General features: G+C 35.3%; 1 protein-coding gene across 5 annotated transcripts in view; it reads right to left on the bottom strand.

Moving 5' to 3' along the window:
* Nucleotides 1–24,318, bottom strand: part of LOC115422366 (PR domain containing 16) — a 486,977-nt gene that overhangs the window by 48,686 nt on the left and 413,973 nt on the right. For all 5 annotated transcript variants that reach the window (XM_030138668.1, XM_030138664.1, XM_030138666.1 and 2 more), the window contains exon 5: nucleotides 9,381–9,483. In XM_030138668.1, coding sequence (XP_029994528.1) covers nucleotides 9,381–9,483 — 103 coding nt within the window. The remainder of the gene's footprint in view (nucleotides 1–9,380; nucleotides 9,484–24,318) is intronic.

Below are 24,318 nucleotides of genomic sequence, written 5' to 3' on the forward strand. Positions count from 1 at the left end.
CTATCAATATTTATGGCATTGTACGGACAAAAACTGTTTTTAGACATTCCATGTTTTCTTTTCTGTCTGTTTTAGTCACATGACACACACAGGAGTTAGTACTGGATTGCATAACCATTGTTTTTGAGGACTTTTGATGGTCTAATCATTTTTTCTGCGACTGTACATCAATCACTTATTTTAATGAAGTTGCTGTTGTTTGGTTTGCGTTGATGCCTCCACTCTTATTTTACTTTATTTATTATTAGTTGTCCATAAAACCAAATGTTTGAACGTCTTGTTTTGTTTGTGTTACATTTCAAAAATGGCAAATTTATTACGAAATCAGCCATTATTACGTTATCGGTTGTTATTACATTATTGGTTTCCACAGGTGCCATTGCTTTTTGATCAGGCTGCATTTGTAAATAAGAATCTGTTCCTAATTGCTTGCCTGGGTAAATAAAGGTTAAATAAAATAAATAAAATAAAATAAAATCAGTAGATGCTTATGGTCGTCGTGGCTGTTTGGGTCTTTATGGGTTAAGCTACTACAACGAAAATCTATCAACGTGTATTTAACTGTGTCTGTGTTAGTTACAGCTAAAAAAGACTCCCGTCAAATGGTAAAAGCAACAATCCTGCCATTGACGTTCACGTAAAATGGAAATCAATTAGCGGTGAAATGTGGCCTTCATTAACACAGCTAATTGCTTGTTGAGGCTAGTGTTTTGTGGGACTGCAGGTATAATAGCGCTCAGGGGAAAACAACAGTTCGTTCTTCCCCTTCCACGTTGATAACCTTTACAATACTTCTCACCGGCAAGGTCAAACGCATAAAACTCCGGCCAACTCTTTCAATAGTGAGTTCCTGAGTCAGGCGCCAAGTTCAACAGATCAGGGGAAAGCCCGGTGGAGCGTCTTTTGTGCTCGGGCATTAATGTGCGTGTCAGTGTTTTTTTGTGAATGTGTTTATGTGAACATTTTCCAAAAAGAATGAGCTACACGGAACAGGAGTAAGCAGGGCCACGGCGGCGCCAACCCCATGGCGATTCCAGCGCCAACCTGCCGTACCCTCTTTGCCACGACCCACGCAGCCCACGTCTGACTCGACCCCCCAGGTGTCCCAACGCGCCGCGCGCACCCATCCATCATTCCGAGCCGCGCTAAATGAGTTTATCCAAAATGACTTACAGTGCATGGCTCACCTGTTTTCGACTGCATGTGACCGTTTATCCAGCTGGAACTTCTTGGACACATTAAAAGGGCATTAGTGTAGCAACATCAATGTGTCTAACCTTGGGGAGGAGGATAAATGACCTTCTGGTCAATGGGCCATTACACTGAGCTCAAATGCTAAACTAACTAGCCCCGCTTTGACACCGGCCAGCGCATATTTCAAGGAGAGCCAATGTTTACTGCAAGAGAGTTGGTTTGTGATTTGCTCTGGAGCTACGACGTCTCAACACCAAGGTTAGAATAGTTTTGGATTTGTCGTTACAGTTTAGGTTTCACTTTTTTTCCCCTCTAATTCAGTTGGTTTTAAGTAGTTTTTAGAGCAGGAGGAAGGTTATTATTGTTATTAATTATATAAGGAGAAGAGGTGGGAGTTTATAAGTTGTACTTCTTCTCACTCCTTTTTTGAATATGTATTATATGACTTATGTTGAAGTGTTTTGTTTATTTATTTTCTTCTGTTTGACATTCATGTTTGAAATAAACACATTAATCAATCAATCAATCAGGTTTGCTAGTTTTTATTTATTTATTTTTTTTTAAATGCTTAGTTTTAGTTAGTTTTAGTTTTCTCTAGGGGTGTCAAAATTAACACAGATTAATCCATCATCATGATTAAATCAAATTTTATTTATATAGCGCCAAATCATAACAAAACTTATCTCATGACACTATTCATATAGAGTTGGTCAAAACCAGACTCTAAGCCAGTTTACAGAAACCCAACAGAATCCTCCAAGAGCAAACACTTGTGAAAAATTTAAATTAAAAATTTTAACGCCATTAACTCATCTACAGCGCAGACTCTGAACGTCTCTGGCAATGCGTTTTCGGCAACTTCGTCCAAGTAGAGTTAGCGTCGCGAATGTGCAAACCAAGGTTGTAATAGTTTTAGACAATTCATTATAGTTTAGTTTTGGCTTTTTTCCCCTCTAATTCAGTTGGTTTTAAGTAGTTTTTGGAGCAGGAGGAAGGTTATTATTGTTATTCATTATATAAGGAGAAGAGGTGGGAGTTTATAAGTTGTACTTCTTCTCACTCCTTTTTTGAATATGTATTATATGACTTATGTTGAAGTGTTTTGTTTATTTATTTTCTTCTGTTTGACATTCATGTTTGAAATAAACACATTAATCAATCAATCAATCAGGTTTGCTAGTTTTTTTTTTTTTTTAAATGCTTAGTTTTAGTTAGTTTTAGTTTTCTCTAGGGCTGTCAAAATTAACGCAGATTAATCCATCATCATGATTAAATCAAATTTTATTTATATAGCGCCAAATCATAACAAAAGTTATCTCATGACTCTTTTCATATAGAGTTGGTCAAAACCAGACTCTAAGCCAATTTACAGAAACCCAACAGAATCCTCCAAGAGCAAACACTTGTGAAAAATTTAAATTAAAATTAAAAATTTTAACGCCATTAACTCCTCTACAGCGCAGACTCTGAACGTCTCTGGCAATGCGTTTTCGGCAACTTGGTCCAAGTAGAGTTAGCATCGCGCATGTGCAAACCAAGGTTGTAATAGTTTTAGACAATTCATTATAGTTTAGTTTTGGCTTTTTTTCCCCTCTAATTCAGTTGGTTTTAAGTAGTTTTTAGAGCAGGTTCGCTAGTTTTTATTAGTTTTCATTTTTTCTAAATGCTTAGTTTTAGTTTAGTTTTAGTTTTTTCTAAAGCTGTCAAAATTAACGCAGATTAATCCATCATCATGATTAATCCGATTAAAAATTTTGACGCAATTAACTCATCTACAGCGCAGACTCTGAACCTCTCTGGCAATGCGTTTTTGGTGAGTTCATCCAAATAGAGTTAGCGTCGCGCATGTGCAAACCAAGGTTATAATACTTTTAGATTTTTCATTAAAGTTTAGTTTTATTTAGTTTTGGCCTTTTTTTTCTATAATTCAGTTAGTTTTGATTAGTTTTTGAGCAGGTTTGCTAGTTTTTATTAGTTTTAGTTTTTTCATATCTTTTCTCTTCCTCACCATACAGGACTTTGCTGTTTTCTACCAACTTTAGTCTCTATGTTTCCAGGTAGAGTGGGGACGAGAAGACGACTATAAACCACAAGTGACAAGAAGTGACGAACTGCGAAGTGCAGTATGGGGCTGCCAGCTGAAACTGCTTGAGCAAAATAAATCCATTTCATATCAATCAGACATTGACAAAGACAAAAACAAAGGGAATTGTAGCCGTAATTTTTATACGTTTTAGTTAGTTTTGTAACCACAGTTTCAGTTAGTTATCATTTTTTCTTTTAATTATAGTTTTTATTTTTTTCCGTAAATGAAAATGGTTTTTCAAATCTAGTTTTGGTCATTTCATTAGTTTTCGTTAATGATAACCTTGGTGCAAATGGTCAGTTGATCTGGTGGTGACAGGCATCAGAAGCAACCCATAAAGATGGAAGCCACTAAACAGTACGTTGGCCCTCTGGACGGAAATATGAGGACAAAAAAACAAGCTTTTTATTATCTTGTTGTATCTATATTTGGTTTTTAAATTGTTTGTCAACTGTTTTATGTAATGTCCTGTTTTTATATTCTGTATTTACTGTTGTCCGTTTACCTGCCCGTGGACTGCAGATGTAAATTAGCTCTTAGCTAACTCTGGTGCAGTCACGTGATTGTACATTGTCCCTGTCAAATAAACAATAAAGTAAAGTAAGCAATTTCTACATTCTGTTTCACTTACTGTGTTATTAATTTAATGACATTCTACTGTTTTTTGGATCATTTTTGTTTTGTTTCGATTGTTGACAAAGAGGAACTGATCAGTAGCAGTATCACTAAAATAATCGACATATTTGTTTAACCCTTTTTATACGATTGTGTCTCCGGTGCCACAGTTTTTCATACACCAGCAGAGTGCAGCCAGTGAGAGGCAGATGGAAGATTTTTAATACGTTTAGCAACATTTTAGCGAGGAAATTACTAGAATGAACGAAAAATAAGTAGCTGTAACATGGACACAGAATGCTTCTAGACAAACTAAAATGTTTGACTACATGTAAAATAGTTGAAGTTTATTTCTAGAATCTCATAAAGTTTCATTCTGCACATTTATACTTGTTTTTCACAATAAATCTAATTTAAAAATTCAAGTAATTTTTGCTGTAACACACTAATTTAAGCATTTATTATATATGATAATAATAATTAATGGCCAGATACTGAAAGTTAAGTTCTACCTGAAAAAAGGTGCAAAAGAATTGGGTAAAAAAAAAAAAAAGAAGCAATTTCTGGAATTTTTATTGGAAAAATCTAAGCGGCCTGTTATAATTTTAATCCTTACAGGCTTGATTACAATTACGACAAATATGCCTAATGTCACTAATTTGCACCAAAGCTATTGTATGTGCTATACTCATGTTGACAATCACTTAATTTAACATCTGCTTTACAGCAACAACACAAATAAGTTCTTTTTAAATGTAATTGTAAGTAAATTTAGGCAATAAAGAGTTAAGAGAAGAAAACATCTTGCATCATGATCTACGCGCCGTCATTACAGCTACAGTTAAATGAACAGTGTTTACTTGAAATAGGTTGAAAGCATGTGTGGACACTCCTCTAGCCAAAGATGATGCACTCAATGCACTGGATTTTTCTTTCTAGAGTGGTGGTGGCGGCGTTGGGGTTATAACGGGGAGACTAATAGCTCTCTGGGAGACGAAGGGAAGCACAATTATGTGCAGTTTAGCAGCTAATCTGGGAGCATGGGTGAGGTCTCAGGGGAGTCCTCAAGTCCTCTACTTCAAATTCCTTCTCCGATAAGCCAGGCATAGAGAGGACTGCCAAGCTCCCACTCAGGCCTTTTACCTTTTCTCACACAAAACAGACACTCTGATCCACACAGTAGGTGCATTTCCACTTTCCTGGTCATCCTCGCTCTGCTTTTCTTCCTTTCTCACATATAAAAGAGTCCATAAAGTAGATGAACCGTATGCTGTTTTTTTTTTTTTTTCTTGCCTGCCTTCATCCCCTTCGCACATCAACATGCAAAGCCAAATACTTTGGCTCTGACACACACATTCTGGCAGGTGGAGTGTCTCTCTTTTCTCTGCCTGAGTAGCTTTCTTTATATTACATATGCATTCATGCACGCACAGAGGAACTGAACAAATCATTTACAAGTCTGTTCCATCTTTGACGTACTCCCAACAGCACGCCAATCCACTTCTCTTCAATAACGCTGCCCGCTTTGAGCTCCCGGTTCCTTTGTAACAGTGGTTCCCAACCTTTTTTGGCTCGTGACCCCATTTTAACATCACAAATTTCTGGCAACCCCAGATATTCAAAACCGAGACTTTTTTTTTTTTGCTAAAACTGATTTGTTTTTGATCATGTAATAGTTTGCTGTAACGTTAATTTTAGATGACATTTAGTCTATATAATGTATATTATTCTAGATGGAGACAGTAAAGCCAGGTGTAGATTACTGCACAAAGTGAGAATCTTATTTTCCTTGGTCAGGATATGTACAGTCAGTCCAGCTTGGATTTACAAGGCTGACAATTAATACTGAACAAACAAGAACTCAAACTATGAATTATGAAAGAGCTGCAGCATCTGAAACCGACCACAATGAACATTTGACAGATAAACAGAACCACAGTGCTTCAGTTTCAGCTTCACAGTTTGTCATGTCTGTTATGTATTATGATTGTCTATGTCAACTCAATATATATTTTTTATTAGTAAGTTTTTATTTTTATCAGTTACGAGAAATTTCAGGCGACCCCATTTGAATTCCAGGCGACCCCACTGCTTTACATTAACTCATAAAGACCTAAACATCCACCGGCGACCAAAACCATCTACTGTCACATTGGCTTTTAATTCTTGTGATGCTGTTACATATTTTGGTATGGATTTAGGCTTGTGCAATAGCTTTATTTATTTATCTATTGGAGCTGTTTACTGTCCCATGCTGCAATATGCTATGTCATAGTATGGTTGGTGTTATTTTCTGCTGTCATGTGTCTGCAGTGTTATTTATTGTTATGTGTCTTCTTGTTTGTACTGTGTTTTCTGTATGATGTTGCAGCCCCCTTGCACTATTTCCCACAATGAAAATCCCCCCAGGGACGATAAAATATATCTTATCTTATCTTATCTTATCTTATCTTATCTTACTGATGTAAAGTGTTTAATACCTGTTGATCCACTAGATTCATATAATAGACAATAATAGACAAATCTGTGGAAATTATTGCAAAATTAAAGGTAGATACTGAAGTTTTTTTTGCCTCATTTAACCCAAACATTGACCGATGGACAAAATTATGTACTGCTCTAAACTGTTTACTTCCTATGGAACCACTAGTCCTATCAGTACATGGAAATAATTGGTGTTTGTCATCTTTTCGTGGTCATCAAATATCAGATATGACCCATTTGGACGTTCAGAGGCTCCGTAGTTACCATGGAAACACCATCATCTTCTACAACATTGATTCACCAGTAAAACTAATGGAGCTGGATCAATGACAGTGGATGGAGATGGTCGATAGATGATAGATTTTACTGGAAAAAAAGTCGCTTTTTCTTCAATTTTCTCTATTTTTGATGTAATAACCTTTGAATTTACTGAGTTTTTGTTAACATCTGAAATTAAACAGAAGAAAACATGTGATTTACAGTTCTAATAAATGCAGATAAATCACTTAAGAAATGTTAAATAGAGAGAGAACTTCATAAATGTAGTACTGGGTCTTTATGGGTTAATGTGTGTGTGTGTGGGGGGGGTTCATGAACATCTCACGAAACATCTTGTTCCCTCTCCACCATTTTATCCCTCATGACAAGTAAGAGTAATCTGTTTTTTTTCCATCCCTTCCTTCCGTGGTTCCAGAAAGACTAGAAACACAACAAAACAATGTTACCTGACAACAGCGCTTCACCACAATAAGTCCAAGATGTTTGAGAGAAATGTAACGGAACTATGGCCCCTTTTACGCTTTAGTGAAAAGCCCGGCTCCACGGCGAACAGCTGTCCAACATAGATCATAAGATAAAATATTGGACATATTCACAGTGACGAATTGAGACACGGTTGAAAGGTAGTGAGAACACTGAGTGGAGTTACCCACTCAGAGTGGAGACGGGTGAGTGGGAGCATTAGCAGGGTTAGGGTGGACATATAGGCAACATTTAAGAAGATAGATAGATAGATAGATAGATAGATAGATAGATAGATAGATAGATAGATAGATAGATAGATAGATAGATAGATAGATAGATAGATAGATAGATAGATAGATAGATAGATAGAGTTTACTTTAAAAAGTGAGAAAAGTGGTCACCTTAAACAAATTAACTTTTTAAGTACATTTAACTTAAAATCTTCTAATTTTTTTTTTTAAATCAACTGGAATTTTTAATGCATTGAACTGAATTATTTAAGTGTAGTTATATCTATACAAAGCAGTTTACATTACAAAAGATTTGACGTTAATTGTACTTCAAAAGTTCATTAATCATTACTTATTTTTTAATGCAACGACTTTTCTTATTTTTTTTTTTAAAGTAAACTCAACTTATCCAGGCTTATAGATAGATAGATAGATAGATAGATAGATAGATAGATAGATAGATAGATAGATAGATAGATAGATAGATAGTTTATTTAAAAAAAAAAAAAAAAGAAAAGTGGTTGCCTTAAAAAATCAAGTGACGATTAATGAACTTTTTGAGTACATTTAACTTAAAATCTTTAAATTCTTCAGTTAAATCAACTTGAAATTTAGTGCATTGAACCTAATTATTTAAAGTGTAATAGTAACTATGCAAAGTAGTTGATATTACAAAAGATTTTAAGTTAAATGCTCTTAAAAAGTTCATTAATCATTACTTCATTATTTAAGGCAACCACTTTTCTCATTTTTTTTAAAGTAAAATCAATGTATCCAGGCTTATAGATAGATAGATAGATAGATAGATAGATAGATAGATAGATAGATAGATAGATAGATAGATAGATTACTTTAAAAAATTGAGAAAAGTGATAGCCTTGAAAGAATTAAGTGATGATTAATGAACTTTTTTAAGTACATTTAACTTAAAATCTTTTAATTTTTTGGTTAACTCTACTTGGAATTCAGTGCATTGAATCTAATTATTTAAATGTAATAATATCTATACAAATCAGTCGATATTACAAAAAATTTTAAGTTAAATGTACTTAAAAAGTTCATTAATCATCACTTTTCTCAACTTTTAAGAGATAGATAGATAGATAGATAGATAGATAGATAGATAGATAGATAGATAGATAGATAGATAGATAGATAGATAGATAGATAGATAGATAGATAGATAGATAGATAGACAGACAGACAGACAGACAGACAGACAGATAGATAGATTATAATAAGATAATTGTATGCATTTTAGAATCATAAATGTCTCATTGCATGCGTCATTACGCACGGCACTTTGCGTCATGAATATTGAACCACATTGAAATATCCTCCTATATTCGACTAAATCTTCCAATCACTGATCAATAGCGTTTGTGAAAGTCCGTGCAGCCCCTCCCCTCCCCTCCCAGTCCGGCTTGGACTTTATTCCTGAAACTTATATTATTATTATATTCATTATTCTGCGGCCGCTGTGCTAGAATGGCTCCAAAGTGCGCAGCTTTAAGGTCCATGTGCGGTGTTTTTGGAGGATATGACTTCCTAATTGTTCCCTGTGATCTGGGGCTTTCCGTTAACAGAACATTTCTGCTCACTTGGATGGAATATGACAAGTGCCAATTGACGCCCTAATACAGTATTTGAGGAAAAAAAAAAAAAAAGAAAAAGAAAAAAAGAAAAAGAGGCCTGTTTCATTCGCGGATTTGAGCGCACAATTCAGCCCAGACTCCTGTGCGTGGCCTTTATTATTGGCAGGCCCGGTTTAAGTGACAGCTCCAAAACGGCGCTTTAATGCGGGCTTTAATTCCAGCCTGGAAATTTATGATTCGGATAATTCACATTTCGAGAGGAAAAGGTGGTGGTGATTTCTTTCTTTTCCTTTTTTTTTTTTTTTCTTGTATTTTCTCTCCCCCCGCCGTCACATTAGGGTTGTGTGGGGGGGTGCGCAGGCCGCTAAAGCTGCACAGGATGCTGGTTGGAGTTTGTTTAAAATGTGCGCTAATGACGCGCATTAATCTTACCTTGCAGGTTGGGTGCCATGGATCCCTCGGGGAAAATGCCGTCCTTCATATACACTAAAAGCTCCTCCCCTGCTTCGATGTCCCGGACTGCTTTATAATAAATCTGAGGAGACACAGAAAAAAAAAAAAAAAAAAAAAAACAGACAGAATTTCACTGCAGGTCAAGACGGAATTAACAAGTCTAGACCTGTTAATTTACTATAGCGAATAAAAAAAGGCCCTGATGTTAAAACTATTATTATTATTATTATTATTATTATTATTATCTACAAATTTTTATTTTCTAAATTGTGAATAAAATTATTCATGTAAATAAAAATACACGTGCGTAAAACGTCATAGGATAAAATAGTAAGATTTAGCTCATCATGTTTTAAAGGTAATTACGTGTTATAATTATTTTCTATTTATAAATAATATGTGGGGTTTTAAATTCTCAATTTATTCCAGCTTTATATATAAAATAACTGCTTTTTATTTTTCTTTTTACAAAATCACTTTCATTAAAAAGTCAAATCATTCCCAACCATAAATCTTAAAATTACTATTACTTAAAAAAAAACAGTTGACAATCATTAATAAAAAACCCAAACTACACAACTGATTATGTAAAAACAAACAAACAAAAAACTTTACACAGAAAAAAAAAAAAAGAGACGAAAACCAACATCGATCGTATTCTCAGCTGCTTCTCTGCGCTTTTATTTACAGCAGCTACAAACCGATGAATTTAAGGCTTTTATCTCCAAAACTAATTCCCTTTATTTCACTTTTACATGTGTGATCGAGTAAAAAACACACGAATTTTACGCAAACGGTGAAAACAATAAAAAGTAGGAAATAGTTGAGGTATAAAGCCAGGGCCTGTGCTGAACATCCACACATATATTTAAAAAAAACAAAACAAAACTAACCAGCAAAGTCATATAAACTAATATAAATAAAACACATTAATCTTTTACAGAATAAACAACTGGAATAAAAACAACAGTGCGCATTATTAGAATCGTATCCGAATAAAACAGCGCAGAACAGGAGCATTGCATGGAGTTGCACAGAATATACCAACTTTGGACACATGGGGGCGCTCTACACCAATCAAACCATCTCCCACTAGCTCTTCTTCACACACACACCGAGTTAAACACACACAAACACAGAAAAAGCTGCTGAAAGTAACTTCCAAGACTTAGTGCGCGTCAGATGAGACGAACACCGAAGGCCTTATTCAGAAAAATCACTTTTTTTTTTAATTAATAGAATTTCAACACTTATTATTATTATTATTATTCTATGTTATTATTAAAGTAGTAAAGTATCCCTGTCACCTCTGTACACTTTTGTTCGGGCTGACCTTTCTTTTCTCCGTCAGGCGGAAGAGTTGGGAAAGTTGCGCGGCGCTGCGGAGAGCCTCCAGCTGCAGAAGCACTTCAGTCCCGGTGGAGTTGGCGACGCAACCCATAGTAAGTACGAGTCTGCCGGGGGTCGCTGGAGCGGACAGGGCCGGAGGGGGTTGAGGGGAAGAGGGGAGAGAGTCTGCAGGAGCGTCCGGCCGGGGTGCGCTCTCTCTGCGTCTGCGGACGCACGGACGGGACGGCGCGGTGGTTCGTTCGGGTCGGTGACGCGCTTTTGTCTCCTGCGGTTTTTTTTTTTTGGATGAAGCCCCGACGCTCCTCTGAGGTTCTTCTCTCTAATCTAGTCACCCAGCGCGTCTTTGATGATGATGATGAGTCCCTCTCTCTCTCTTTCTCTCTCTCTCTCGCTCTCTCCGACTCTCTCTCTCCCTCATTAGTGATTCCCTATTGCCCCTCGGTGCTCTCTCGGTTACCCGTCGGCCACTCCTCCTCGTCTTATCTCCAGCCAAAAGGATTGAGGGATCTGCGGCGTAGACCCCTCCCCGCATCTCCGATCCCAGAAGCCGCTTCGGCCGGCCGCTTGATAAATCTATTATTGATGTAAATAATGGATAAAAGCAGCCTGACAAGACTTACTGTCACTCACGGAGCTTGTGCGTAAAAATTAAAAAACAAAAAAAAAACCAACAACCCCAAAACAAAACATCTAAACGTGTAAATGCTGGAGAATATTTGGATAAAATGCCATAAAATAATTTCTTCCAGTAAGAGAAGAAGTAATCTGTGAGGTCAAGTTGGATTAAATGAGGTCAAAATCCTCTGGGGACCATAAAAGAAGCATTTAATCCAACAAATATATTAGATTTTACTCATTTATTAAAAAAAAAAAAAAAAAAAAAGCAATTAATGTGTGCAGAAATAGGCATTTATTGAAAAAATATATAAAAATAATGCTTTTTTTTTTTTTAAGTGCAAAATAAATATAAGTATTAGTTAAAATATGTGCACATAACTTGAAATAAAAAAAGTCTAATTTATGTTTACACGTTAAAACATGCAGTTCCATACAATTATTTGGCTTCATATTGTTATTTTAGTGGATGTGTGTGTATTTATTTTTGAGTGTATTTATAAGTGTGTGTGTGTTTATTGGTGTGTATTATTTGTGTGTTTTACAGTAAAGCCGTCACACTCAGACCTGTCTCCACCTCTTCCCATCTCCGTCCACTGTTCAGGGGACAGATGCCTCATCGATCAACGCCAGCCCAAGGGCCCGCAACGATCCCCCACTGTGGCCCCTCACACACACACATATACACACATATACACACACACACACACATTTGCAGTGTGTGTTTGTGTGTGTTCCGGGGGTAGAAGGGCAGATCAAACGGCGTCCACTTCAAGACACAAAAGATGACGGACTGACAAGAAGGTGGACAAGGTTCATCTTCTCTTCAACCCCTATTATGCACACACACACACACACACACACACACACACACACACACACACACACCACCCATTGTGTCGTCACCCACTCGATGCACCTTGGCCTTACAGCTTTGTGAATGGACCTCCTCATACGTCAGTTTGGGCTGATTTCTGCCTTTGACAGAAAAAAAAAAAGGATCTATTGAATTCAAACTCTGCTGTTGATTTACCTGCTCTGAGCATCATTTAAGAAGCCTTGAATATTGCATTAGGTGGATTAAGTGAGAACATTTGCTGAGAAATACTTCCACCAGGCCTGATTTAGTAGAACGTCAAACAACACGACTGTCTACAGATCCTTACACTAAACATCTCTGTGAAATTAATGCACACACCTTCAAAATAAGAGCTTGAACTCCAAATACAGCTAAAAAAAAAAAACATAAACATCTAAATCATACACGATCACACATGTATTTGTTCATCTTACAACATTAATGACCAACAGATAAATAAATAAATTACCCAGGATGCACCTGGGCCTTAAAGCCTTGTTGCTTTGGCTGATTTCTGGCTTTGACGCCTGGTTTGACCATCATTTAAGAAGCCTTGAATATTACATGAGGTGGATTAACTGAGAACATTTGCTGAGAAATACTTCCACCAGGCCTGATTTAGTAGAACGTCAAACAACACGACTGTCTATAGATCCTTACACTAAACATCTCTGTAAAATTAATGCACACACCTTCAAAATAAGAGCTTAACCTCCAAATACAGCTAAAAAAAAAAAAACATAAACATCTAAATTATACACGATCACACATGTATTTGTTCATCTTACAACATTAATGACCAGCAAATAAACAAATAAATTACCCAGGATGCACCTGGGCCATAAAGCCTTGTTGCTCACATGTCAGTTTTGGTTGATTTCTGGCATCTCTCTAAAACTCAGGCAGACACACAAGTCCAAAATACACCCCCCCCACCCCCACCCCCACCCCAAAAAAAACAAAAAAAAAACAAAACAAACATTGACCATTAAAATCTAAATTATACACGATCACACATGCATTTGTTCATCTTACAACGTTAATGACCAACAAATAAACAAATAAATTACCCAGGATGCACCTGGGCCTTAAAGCCTTGTTGCCTTGTCTGATTTCTGGCTTTGACGCCTGGTTTGACCATCATTTAAGAAGCCTTGAATATTGCATTAGGTGGATTAAATGAGAACATTTGCTGAGAAATACTTCCACCAGGCCTGATTTAGTAGAACGTCAAACAACACGACTGTCTATAGATCCTTACACTAAACATCTCTGTAAAATTCATGCACACACCTTCAAAATAAGAGCTTGAACTCCAAATACAGCTAAAAAAATGCATAAATGCCCATAAATATCTAAATTATACATGATCACACATGCATTTATTCATCTTATGACATTAATGACCAACAAATAAACATACATTGCAGACACACACCTCCAAAATAAAAGCTCCAACTCCTAATATTGGCACGTCTAATAAAACCCACAACTAAAAAAAAAAAGTATGACCATAAATATCTAAATTATACACGATCACATGTGCATTTGTTCATCTTACAACGTTAATGACCAACAAATAAATAAATACATTACCCAGGATGCACCTGGGCCTTAAAGCCTTTTTGCTTTGGCTGATTTCTGGCTTTGACACAGAAAAGGATCTATTGAATTCAAACTCTGCTGTTGATTTACCTGCTCTGACCATCATTTAAGAAGCCTTGAATATTACATTAGGTGGATTAAGTGAGAACATTTGCTGAGAAATACTTCCACCAGGCCTGATTTGGTAGAACGTCAAACAACACGGCTGTCTATAGATCCTTACACTAAACATCTCTGTAAAATTAATGCACACACCTTCAAAATAAGAGCTTGAACTCCAAATACAGCTAAAAAAAGAACCCATAAACATCTAAATTATACACGATCACACATGTATTTGTTCATCTTACAACATTAATGACCAGCAAATAAACAAATAAATTACCCAGGATGCACCTTGGCCTTAAAGCCTTGTTGCTCACCTGTCAGTTTTAGTTGATTTCTGGCATCTCTCTAAAACCCATGCAGACACACAAGTCCAAAATACCAGAAAAAAAAAAAAAGCATGACCATTAAAATCTAAATTATACATGATTACATGTGCATTTGTTCATCTTACAACGTTAATGACCAACAAATAAACAAATAAATTACCCAGGATGCACCTGGGCCTTAAAGCCTTGTTGCTTTGGCTGATTTCTGGCTTTGACGCCTGGTTTGACCATCATTTAAGAAGCCTTGAATATTGCATTAGGTGGATTAAATGAGAACATTTGCTGAGAAATACTTCCACCAGGCCTGATTTAGTAGAACGTCAAACAACACGACTGTCTATAGATCCTTACACTAAACATCTCTGTAAAATTAATGCACACACCTTCAAAATAAAAGCTCCAACTCCAAATATTGGAAACAAACAGCTACAAAGATGCAAAAATGCCCATAAATATCTAAATTATACACGATCACACATGCATTTGTTCATCTTACAACATTAATGACCAACAAATAAATATACATTGCAGACACACACCTCCAAAATAAAAGCTTGAACTCCAAATATTGGCACATCTAGTTAAAAATAAATAATTAATATATAAAAAAAAAATGCACGACCATAAATATCTAAATCATACATGATCACACATGCTTTTGTTCATCTTACACGGTTAATGACTAACAAATAAACAAATACATTGCCCAGGATGCACCGGGGCCATAAAGCCTTGTTGCTTTGGCTGATTTCTTGCTTTGACATGAAAAAGGATCTATTGAATTCAAACTCTGCTGTTGATTTACCTGCTTTGACCATCATTTAAGAAGCCTTGAATATTGCATTAGGTGGATTAAGTGAGAACATTTGCTGAGAAATACTTCCACCAGGCCTGATTTAGTAGAACGTCAAACAACACGACTGTCTATAGATCCTTACACCAAACATCTCTGGAAAATTAATGCACACACCTTCAAAATAAAAGCTCCAACTCCAAATATTGGAAACCCACAGTTAAAAAAATACAAAAATGACTATAAATATCTAAATTATACATGATCACACATGCTTTTGTTCATCTTACAACATCAGTGAACAAAAAATAAACATAAATTGCAGACACACACCTCCAAAATAAAAGCTTGAACTCCAAATATTGGCACATTTAGTTTAAAAAAAAAAAAAAAATTTAATTAAAAAAAAAATGCACGACCATAAATATCTAAATTGTACACGATCACACGTGCTTTTGTTCATCTTACAACATTAATAACCAACAGATAAACAAATAAATTACCCAGGATGCACCTGGGCCTTAAAGCCTTGCTGCTTTGGCTGATTTCTGGCTTTGACGCCTGGTTTGACCATCATTTAAGAAGCCTTGAATATTGCATTAGGTGGATTAAGTGAGAACATTTGCTGAGAAATACTTCCACCAGGCCTGATTTAGTAGAACGTCAAACAACACGACTGTCTATAGATCCTTACACTAAACATCTCTGTAAAATTCATGCACACACCTTCAAAATAAAAGCTCTAACGCCAAAAAAAAAAAAAGCATGACCATAAATATCTAAATTATACATGATCACACATGCTTTTGTTCATCTTACAACATTAATGAGCAACAAATAAACAAATAAATTACCCTTTTGCTTTTTTTTTTTTTTTTTTTTTTGTAAAAGGTTACTGCCTGCATTAGAATTTGCCCTGTTTGCACTTATTTCCATAAACTCATGCATTGTGCATGCTGATACTAAAAAAAAAAAAAAAAAAAAAAAAGACGGAAGAAAAATCAGTGACTGGTCTGTTAAATTATACATTTTAGTACTGAGTGGCTGTGTATATTTGTGCATGTGTGTGTGTGTGACGTCTGTAAATAAATGATAGGGTCATACCTGCGAGCAACTGGTCACGCAAACAAAAGAGCAGAGCTAAGTACAAACAAGCGCAAAACACATCAAAAAGCAATCGTGCACGTGGCCTTTTCTGGCTCTGATAATTCTACGCAATTTTCGCCGGTGCCCTGATTCTTTCTTTGACATTGTGTGGCAGTGGCAGGGGGCACTGATGTGAAAATCTTAAAAGGATTAGGCGGGTTGGTGTTGCCAGCCAATTGGTGCTTGTCAATCTCGGAGGCCCCTGCGTGTTCCCTCTCTTACTCAGTTCCAAGCCCACCCCCCTCCACCACCACCACCATCCTCCCTTTTTTTTTTTTTTTTTTTTTTTTTTTTTTTATTCTGGTCCGGGCTTAACGTCTGCAGCTTAAATGGACACACTAGCCCCGTCCCCTCGGTGTGACAGAGTGACAGGTGGCAGATCAAGACGTGAGGACGGAGAAAGGAGACAAAGACGGCCGAGGAACAGGCGGCTGGAGACGGAGACAGGAGGCGAAAGAGCCGTGTAGGCCGGGATTAGGAGACAAATAAGAGCAGAGTGACAGGAATGTGGAAACACACACACACATGCACACACACGCACACACATATGGATGCATTTGGACACTGTCATTCCCCCGTCCTCTACTGGACACGTTTCAGTCTTTTGTCTTGGTTTCATTGGTTCATTTATGAGGTAACACGTCTTCATTAACCCATACAGACCCAGTGTTACTTCTGTGTCAGTCCTCAAATACAGTTTCCTCTATATTTAACCTTTCTAAACTGATTTTTCAACATTTATCGCAATATTACCATCTTTATTTTGTATTTTTCACTGTAAATCATGTACTTAATTCTATTTTGTTTCCTATATTTAACCCATACAGACCCAGTGTTACTTCTGTGTCAGTCCCCAAATGAATTTTTCTCTATTTTTAACCTTTCTAAACTGATTTTTCAACATTTATTGCTATATTATACTCTTTATTTTGTATTTTTCACTGTAAATCATGTCGTTAATTTCCTATATTTAACCCATACAGACCCAGTGCTACTTCTGTGTCAGTCTCCAAATTAATTTTTCTCTCAGTTGAACCTTTCTTAAGTGATTTTCACCATTTATTGCAATATTATCCTCTTTATTTTGTATTTTTCACTGTGAATCATGTACTTATTACTATTTTGTTTCCTATATTTAACCCATACAGACCCAGTGTTACTTCTGTGTCAGTCCCCAAATACATTTTTCTCTATATTTAACCTTTCTAAACTGATTTTTCAACATTTATTGCTATATTATACTCTTCATTTTGTATTTTTCACTGTGAATCATGTACTTAATTCTATTTTGTTTCCTATATTTAACCCATACAGACCCAGTGTTACTTCTGTGTCAGTCTCCAAATACATTTTTCTCTATATTTAACCTTTCTAAACTGATTTTTCAACATTTATCGCAATATTACCTTCTTTATTTTGTATTTTTCACTGTAAATCATGTACTTAATTCTATTTTGTTTCCTATATTTAACCCATACAGACCCATTGCTACTTCTGTGTCAGTCCCCAAATGAATTTTTCTCTATATTTAACCTTTCTTAAGTGATGTTTCACCATTTATTGTTATGTTATGCTCTTTATTTTGTATTTTTCACTGTAAATCATGTAGTTAATTTCCTATATTTAACCCATACAGGCCCAGTTTTATGTGCTACTTTTGTGACAGTTTCCAAACAAATTTTTCTCTTAAATTTACCTTTCTTAAGTGATTTTTTACCATTTATTGCTATATTATCATCTTTATTTTGTATTTTTCACTGTAAATCATGTACTTAATTCTATTTTGTTTCCTATATTTAACCCATACAGACCCAGTGCTACTTCTATGTCAGTCCCCAAATGAATTTTTCTCTATATTTAACCTTTCTCAAGTGATTTTTCAACATTTATTGCAATATTATCCTCTTTATTTTGTGTTCTTCAATGTAAATCATGTATTTAATTTCCTACATTTAACCCATACAGACCCAGTGCTACTTCTATGTAAGTCCCCAAATGAATTTTTCTCTATATTTAACCTTTCTCAAGTGATTTTTCCATATTTATCGTAATATTATCCTCTTTATTTTGTATTTTTCAATGTAAATCATGTATTTATTTTTCTATATTTAACCCATAAAGACCCAGTACTACTTCTGTGGCAGTTTCCAAATGAATTTTTCTCTATTTGTGTCACCGGTGGCTGTTTGGGTCTGTATGGGTTAGTGTAGATGTTCATGAAAATTCAGTAAATTCCAAGGTTATTATATCAAAACAGAGAAAACTCTAGAAAAAGTGACTCTTTCAGTAAAATATATCATTAACACGTAAGGACCCAAACATCAACTAGTGACCAAAACCAACTACTGATCTAAACTGTCTAATACCTGTTGATCCACTAATCCTATCAATGCATGTAAATAATTGGTGTAAAAGACAGTTTATCATCTTTTCATGGTCATCAGATATGACCCATTTGGACGTTCAGAGGCAGCGTAGTTACCATGGAAACACCATCATCTTCTACAACATTGATTCACCAGTAAAACCCATGGAGTTGGATCACTGACAGTAGATGGACACACTCAGTTACTGATATCTTTGCTGAAAATGTGACTTTTTCTTCAGTTTTCTCCGTTTTGATGTAATAACCCTTTAATTTACTCTGACTTTTCATGAACATCCTAATTAAATATAGGAAATTAAATAGAAGAAAATACACGATTTACAGTGACAAATACAAAATATGGAGGATGATATTACGATAAATGGTGAAAAATGACTTAAGGAAGGTTAAATGTAGAGAAAAATTAATTTGAGAAGTAGCTCTGGGTGTTTATGGGTTAACTGGACATAAACTACGTGTCTCCATCCACTGTCATTTTTCATCCACCTGGGGCCAGGCCTGGGGTTGGGGCCTGTGGGTGAATGCCTGGTGGACGGGCCTTTGTCTATGGGGTTCGGTCGGGTCCAGACCGGGGCTCGTCACCCTGTGAGCCCACCACCCACAGGGAGATGCAGAAGGGTCCGGTGCATTGTGGATTGGACAGAAGACCAAAGCAGGGCCTTGGAGGTCCGACCCTGGATTTTCTTACAGTGTATTAATAATAGGAAAATAAGTGGATCTACATTCTCATTTCTACCACTTTTACTGCTATTTTCCTGCTTTTCTTTGATTTTCTTAAAGCTGATCTCTTGTAGTCATCTTCTTTCTTAATGTAAACACAGAACTTTTACAATAAATTTAACACTTAGGTGCTTTAAATGCACACTTTGTCTCAGTCAGAGGGTTAAAAAGACAAAACGAGTGTTGTTTGTAGGTGAAACAGATTGAAAATTCCTAATATTTGCCTTTTTAGGGGTACTTCTCATTGTCATTTACACACATATCACATGATTTTCTTACAGTGTGTAAGTAATAGCAATATAAGTGGATCTACATGCGGCAGAGGAAGAAAAAGATTGTCATTTCTACCACTTTTACTGCCATTTTCTTACTTTTATTGGGTTTTCTTACAGGTGCAAATACAGAACTTGACAAAAAATAGCACATCCAGGCACTTAGAATAAATGTTCTCCTGTTAATTTGACTCATTAGAGTTTCAGTCATAATGTTAAATAGACAAAAACAGTGTTTTTTGTAGATGAAACTGATTAAAAATTCCTAAAATTTGCCTTTTTTGAGGTACTTTTCGTCCTCATTTACACACGTATAACACATGATTTTCTTAGAGTGTGTTAATAATAGGAATATAAGTGGAACTACATTGTCATTTCCACTACTTTTACTGCTATTTTCCTACCTTCATTGGGTTTTCTTACGGCTGCAAATACAGAACTTGACAAAAAACAACACATCCAGGTGCTTTAAATACTGTACATTCTCATGCTAATTGACTTAATAGAATTTCAGTCCCTATATTAAAACAAAAAGAGTGTTTTTTGTAGATAAAACTGATTGAAAATCCCTATTTTTGCATTTTTTGGGGTATTTTCTGTCTTCATTCACACATATATCACAGGATTTTCTTTTAGTGTATTAATAATAGTAATATAAGTGGAACTACATTCTCATTTCTCCCACTTTTACTGTTATTTTCCTGTTTTTATTTGTTTTTCTTAAAGTTGACCTCTTGTAATCATCTTCGTTCTTAATGTAAATACAGAACTTTTGCAAAAAATTAAACATTGAGGTGCTTTAAATGCATAATTTGTCTCAGTCAGAGGGTTAAAAAGACAAAAATAGTGTTTTTTGTAGATAAAACTGACAAAAAAAATCCTAAATTTTGCCTTTTTAGGGGTACTTTTCATCCTCATTTACACACATATTACATGATTTTCTTATAGTGTATTAATAATGGTAATATAAGTAGAACTACGTTCTCATTTCCACCACTTTTCCTATTTTCCTACTTTTATTTGTTTTTCTTAAAGCTGACCTCTTGTAATCATCTTCTTTCTTAATGTAAATACAGAACTTTTGCAAAAAATGTAACATTTAGGTGCTTTAAATGCACAATTTGACTCATTAGAGAGTGGTTTTTTTTTTTTTTTTTAGGTAAAACTGAAAATTCCAAATTTTTGCCTTTTTAGGGGTACTTTTCCTCTTCGTTTACACATATATCACATGCATTTCTTATAGTGTGTTAAGTATAGTAATATAAGTGGAACTACACTCTCATTTCTCCCACTTTTACTGTTATTTTCCTGTTTTTATTTGTTTTTCTTAAAGCTGACCTCTTGTCATCATCTTCTTTCTTAATGTAAATACAGAACTTTTGCAAAAAATGTAACATTTAGGCGCTTTAAATGCACAATTTGACTCATTAGAGAGTGTTTTTTTTTTTTTTTTTTTAGGTAAAACTGAAAATTCCTAATTTTTGCCTTTTTAGGGGTACTCTTCCTCTTCGTTTACACATATATCACATGCATTTCTTATAGTGTGTTAAGTATAGTAATATAAGTGGAACTACACTCTCATTTCTCCCACTTTTACTGTTATTTTCCTGTTTTTATTTGTTTTTCTTAAAGCTGACCTCTTGTCATCATCTTCTTTCTTAATGTAAATACAGAACTTTTGCAAAAAAATGTAACATTTAGGTGCTTTAAATGCACAATTTGACTCATTAGAGAGTGTTTTTTTTTTTTAGGTAAAACTGAAAATTCCAAATTTTTGCCTTTTTAGGGGTACTTTTCCTCTTCATTTACACATATATCACATGCATTTCTTATAGTGTATTAATGATAGTAATATAAGTAGAACTACGTTCTCATTTCCACCACTTTTCCTGCTATTTTCCTACTTTTATTTGTTTTTCTTAAAGCTGACCTCTTGTAATCATCTTCTTTCTTAATGTAAATACAGAACTTTTGCAAAAAATGTAACATTTAGGTGCTTTAAATGCACAATTTGACTCATTAGAGAGTGTTTTTTTTTTTTTTTAGGTAAAACTGAAAATTCCAAATTTTTGCCTTTTTAGGGGTACTTTTCCTCTTCATTTACACATATATCACATGCATTTCTTATAGTGTATTAATGATAGTAATATAAGTGGAACTACATGTGTCAAGGGAAAAGAAAAAACAGACAAAAACAGTAAGGTAAAGCGTAAGTAATGAGGTTAAATGATAAGAGCGGAGCGGTGGGTTGCAGCGCTCATGGCATGGGGCTGGGGTTAGGGCCTTGTTAAGCGGTCGGGGTTTTATGGGCACTAACTGGGCACGTTTCCAACTGGATAAAAAGGCCTGATCCAGGTTCCTTTAAACACACAGAGCAGGAGACATGGAAGACGGAGCTTCAGAGGCTACTATTGTTCCAGCAGAAGAAGAAGCAGGGCTGGGATAATGCTTATTATGTGACTGTGGAGTGTCAGCCTATTCTTCAGCCTCTTTACATGGGTCATTTCCTAACAGAACTGGCAACCGGCCCCCGCCACAGACACACAATAGAGCCATTCCTTGGTCATTACCAGTGCACACATTTCACTACCACAATAGTAAACACACACACACAAACAGGCAGCACGCACACATTAACACCCATCAACCAAATGTTCACTCTTAGACGGAAAGCAGGATACAATAACAGCCCCCCCCCCAAACCCCCCTCCACTCCTTCATACTACAGGGTGTCCATAAAGTCTCTTTACACTTTAACCCTCTGGTATCCCGTCCAGTAAGGCCCTTACAAAGCACCAAGTGTGCCTTTTTCCCACACTTGTGGAATAATGTCAAAAACAATTTCATAAAGTTTGTTTTTAATTCTTTTACACTTTTTTCTATTTCATCAACTTGAGCTGTAAATAAAAATACCAAATACTCAATGATTGTCACATTTTTTTAACCCTTTAAATGTTGTGTTTGTAATGTAAACAAACCATTTTTTTGGATGCAAAAAAAAAAAAAAAAATTCAATATACTACATAAAAAGTGGATCACATATTATTCGATTTTTTTCATCCTGGCATATGTCAATGATTAACTCCAACATTGGTTAATTTGCATTATTATTTTTGGCGCTAGGTCAAATGTTCAAAAATACTAGCATCTGTCACCAAGTGTGCCAAAAATGCACACCTATAAATCAAACTATTAAATATAATGTATTTATTTATTTTTCTGCTCTAATTTGATTTTAGTTTTGTAAATCAAGCTCAGCCCTAATCATACATATCAAATGGAAGAAATAGTGCGTTTTAGGCACACTTGGGAGACAGATGTTAGTCTTATAATTTTCTTTTGTTTACAATGTGCACATTTTAGTTGGTGGCCAGAATTTTAAAGATCATGCACAAATGAACAACTTTTGAATTCTAACCTTATTTGAATTGTGAAAAATGATATTAAGTTTTTTAAAACAAAGTGCAAAGTGTGCCTAAAAGGTGCCCCTGGATACCGGAGGGTTAAAGTTTTTTTTTTGCTTTTTTTTTTGCCTCATTTAACCCTTAAAAACCCCAACATCCACCGACGAACTAAATTATTTACTGATTTAAACTGTTTAATACCTGTTGATCCATTAATCCTATCAATACAATGTATCAATGTAAATAATTGGTGTAAAATACAGTCTATCATCTTTTTATAGTCATCAGACATCATCCGTTTGGATGTTCAGAGGCTCTGTAGTTACCATGGAAACAGTCATCTTCTACAACTTTGATTCACCAGTGAAACCCATGGAGTTGGATCAATGACAGTGGATGGAGACACACTGGGTTTTACATTCAGTTAGCAGTATCTTTGCTGAAAAAGTAACTTTTTCTTAATTTTTCTCTGTTTTGATAGAATTAAGTTTGAATTTACTCTAAGTTTTCATGAACATCTACATGATCTGTGAATTAAATATAGGAAAGAACATGATTTACACCAAAAAAAGCAAAATACAGAGGATGATATACAAAATAATTGGTGGTAAATCAGTTAAGAAAAGTAGAAATACAGAAAAATTCATGAAAAATACATGATTTACACCAAAAAAGGCAAAATACACAGAATAATATTATTTTAAAAAAGGGTGGTAAATCAGTTAAGAAAGATAAAAATAGAGAAAAATTCATGAAAAATACATGATTTACACACAAAAAAAGCTAAATACAGAGAATATTATAAATAAAATAAAATTAAAAAAAAGTGGTAATTTTGGACGTTCAGAGGCTCTGCAGTTCTCATAGAAACACCATCCTTATTATGTCTATCTTCTCTCCATCTACTATCTTATTATATCTTGTATCCTATCAATACATGTCAATAATTGGTGTAAAATGCAGTTTGTCGTCTTTTCATGGTCATCAGATACATTGTTGGGGAGACTTAAACTACATGTACTTGAACTACATACTTAAAGAAGTGATATTTAGCTTTTTTAAATGGAATTCTTCATTTTCCAACATTTCCCTGTGCTCTACATAAACTGTAAATGCTCTGCTTAGGTCTGAATTCTTCATTCATTCAACTCCACAGGTCCATCTTCAACCCTATTTCTGAGGAATGACACCAGAAAGGTGGTTTGGAGCGCTGGCCCTTTAAATGCACATGAGCCACTTCAGGCCCCGCCCCCTTCAGGTTGTTGGCTGTGCTGCTCTGTCCCGTTCAACCAACAACTGAACATTTTAGGTAATCGGCTCGAAGTTTGGACAT

The sequence above is a fragment of the Sphaeramia orbicularis genome, chromosome 7 (assembly GCF_902148855.1).
Source record: "Sphaeramia orbicularis chromosome 7, fSphaOr1.1, whole genome shotgun sequence".
Classification (NCBI taxonomy): Eukaryota; Metazoa; Chordata; class Actinopteri; order Kurtiformes; family Apogonidae; genus Sphaeramia; species Sphaeramia orbicularis.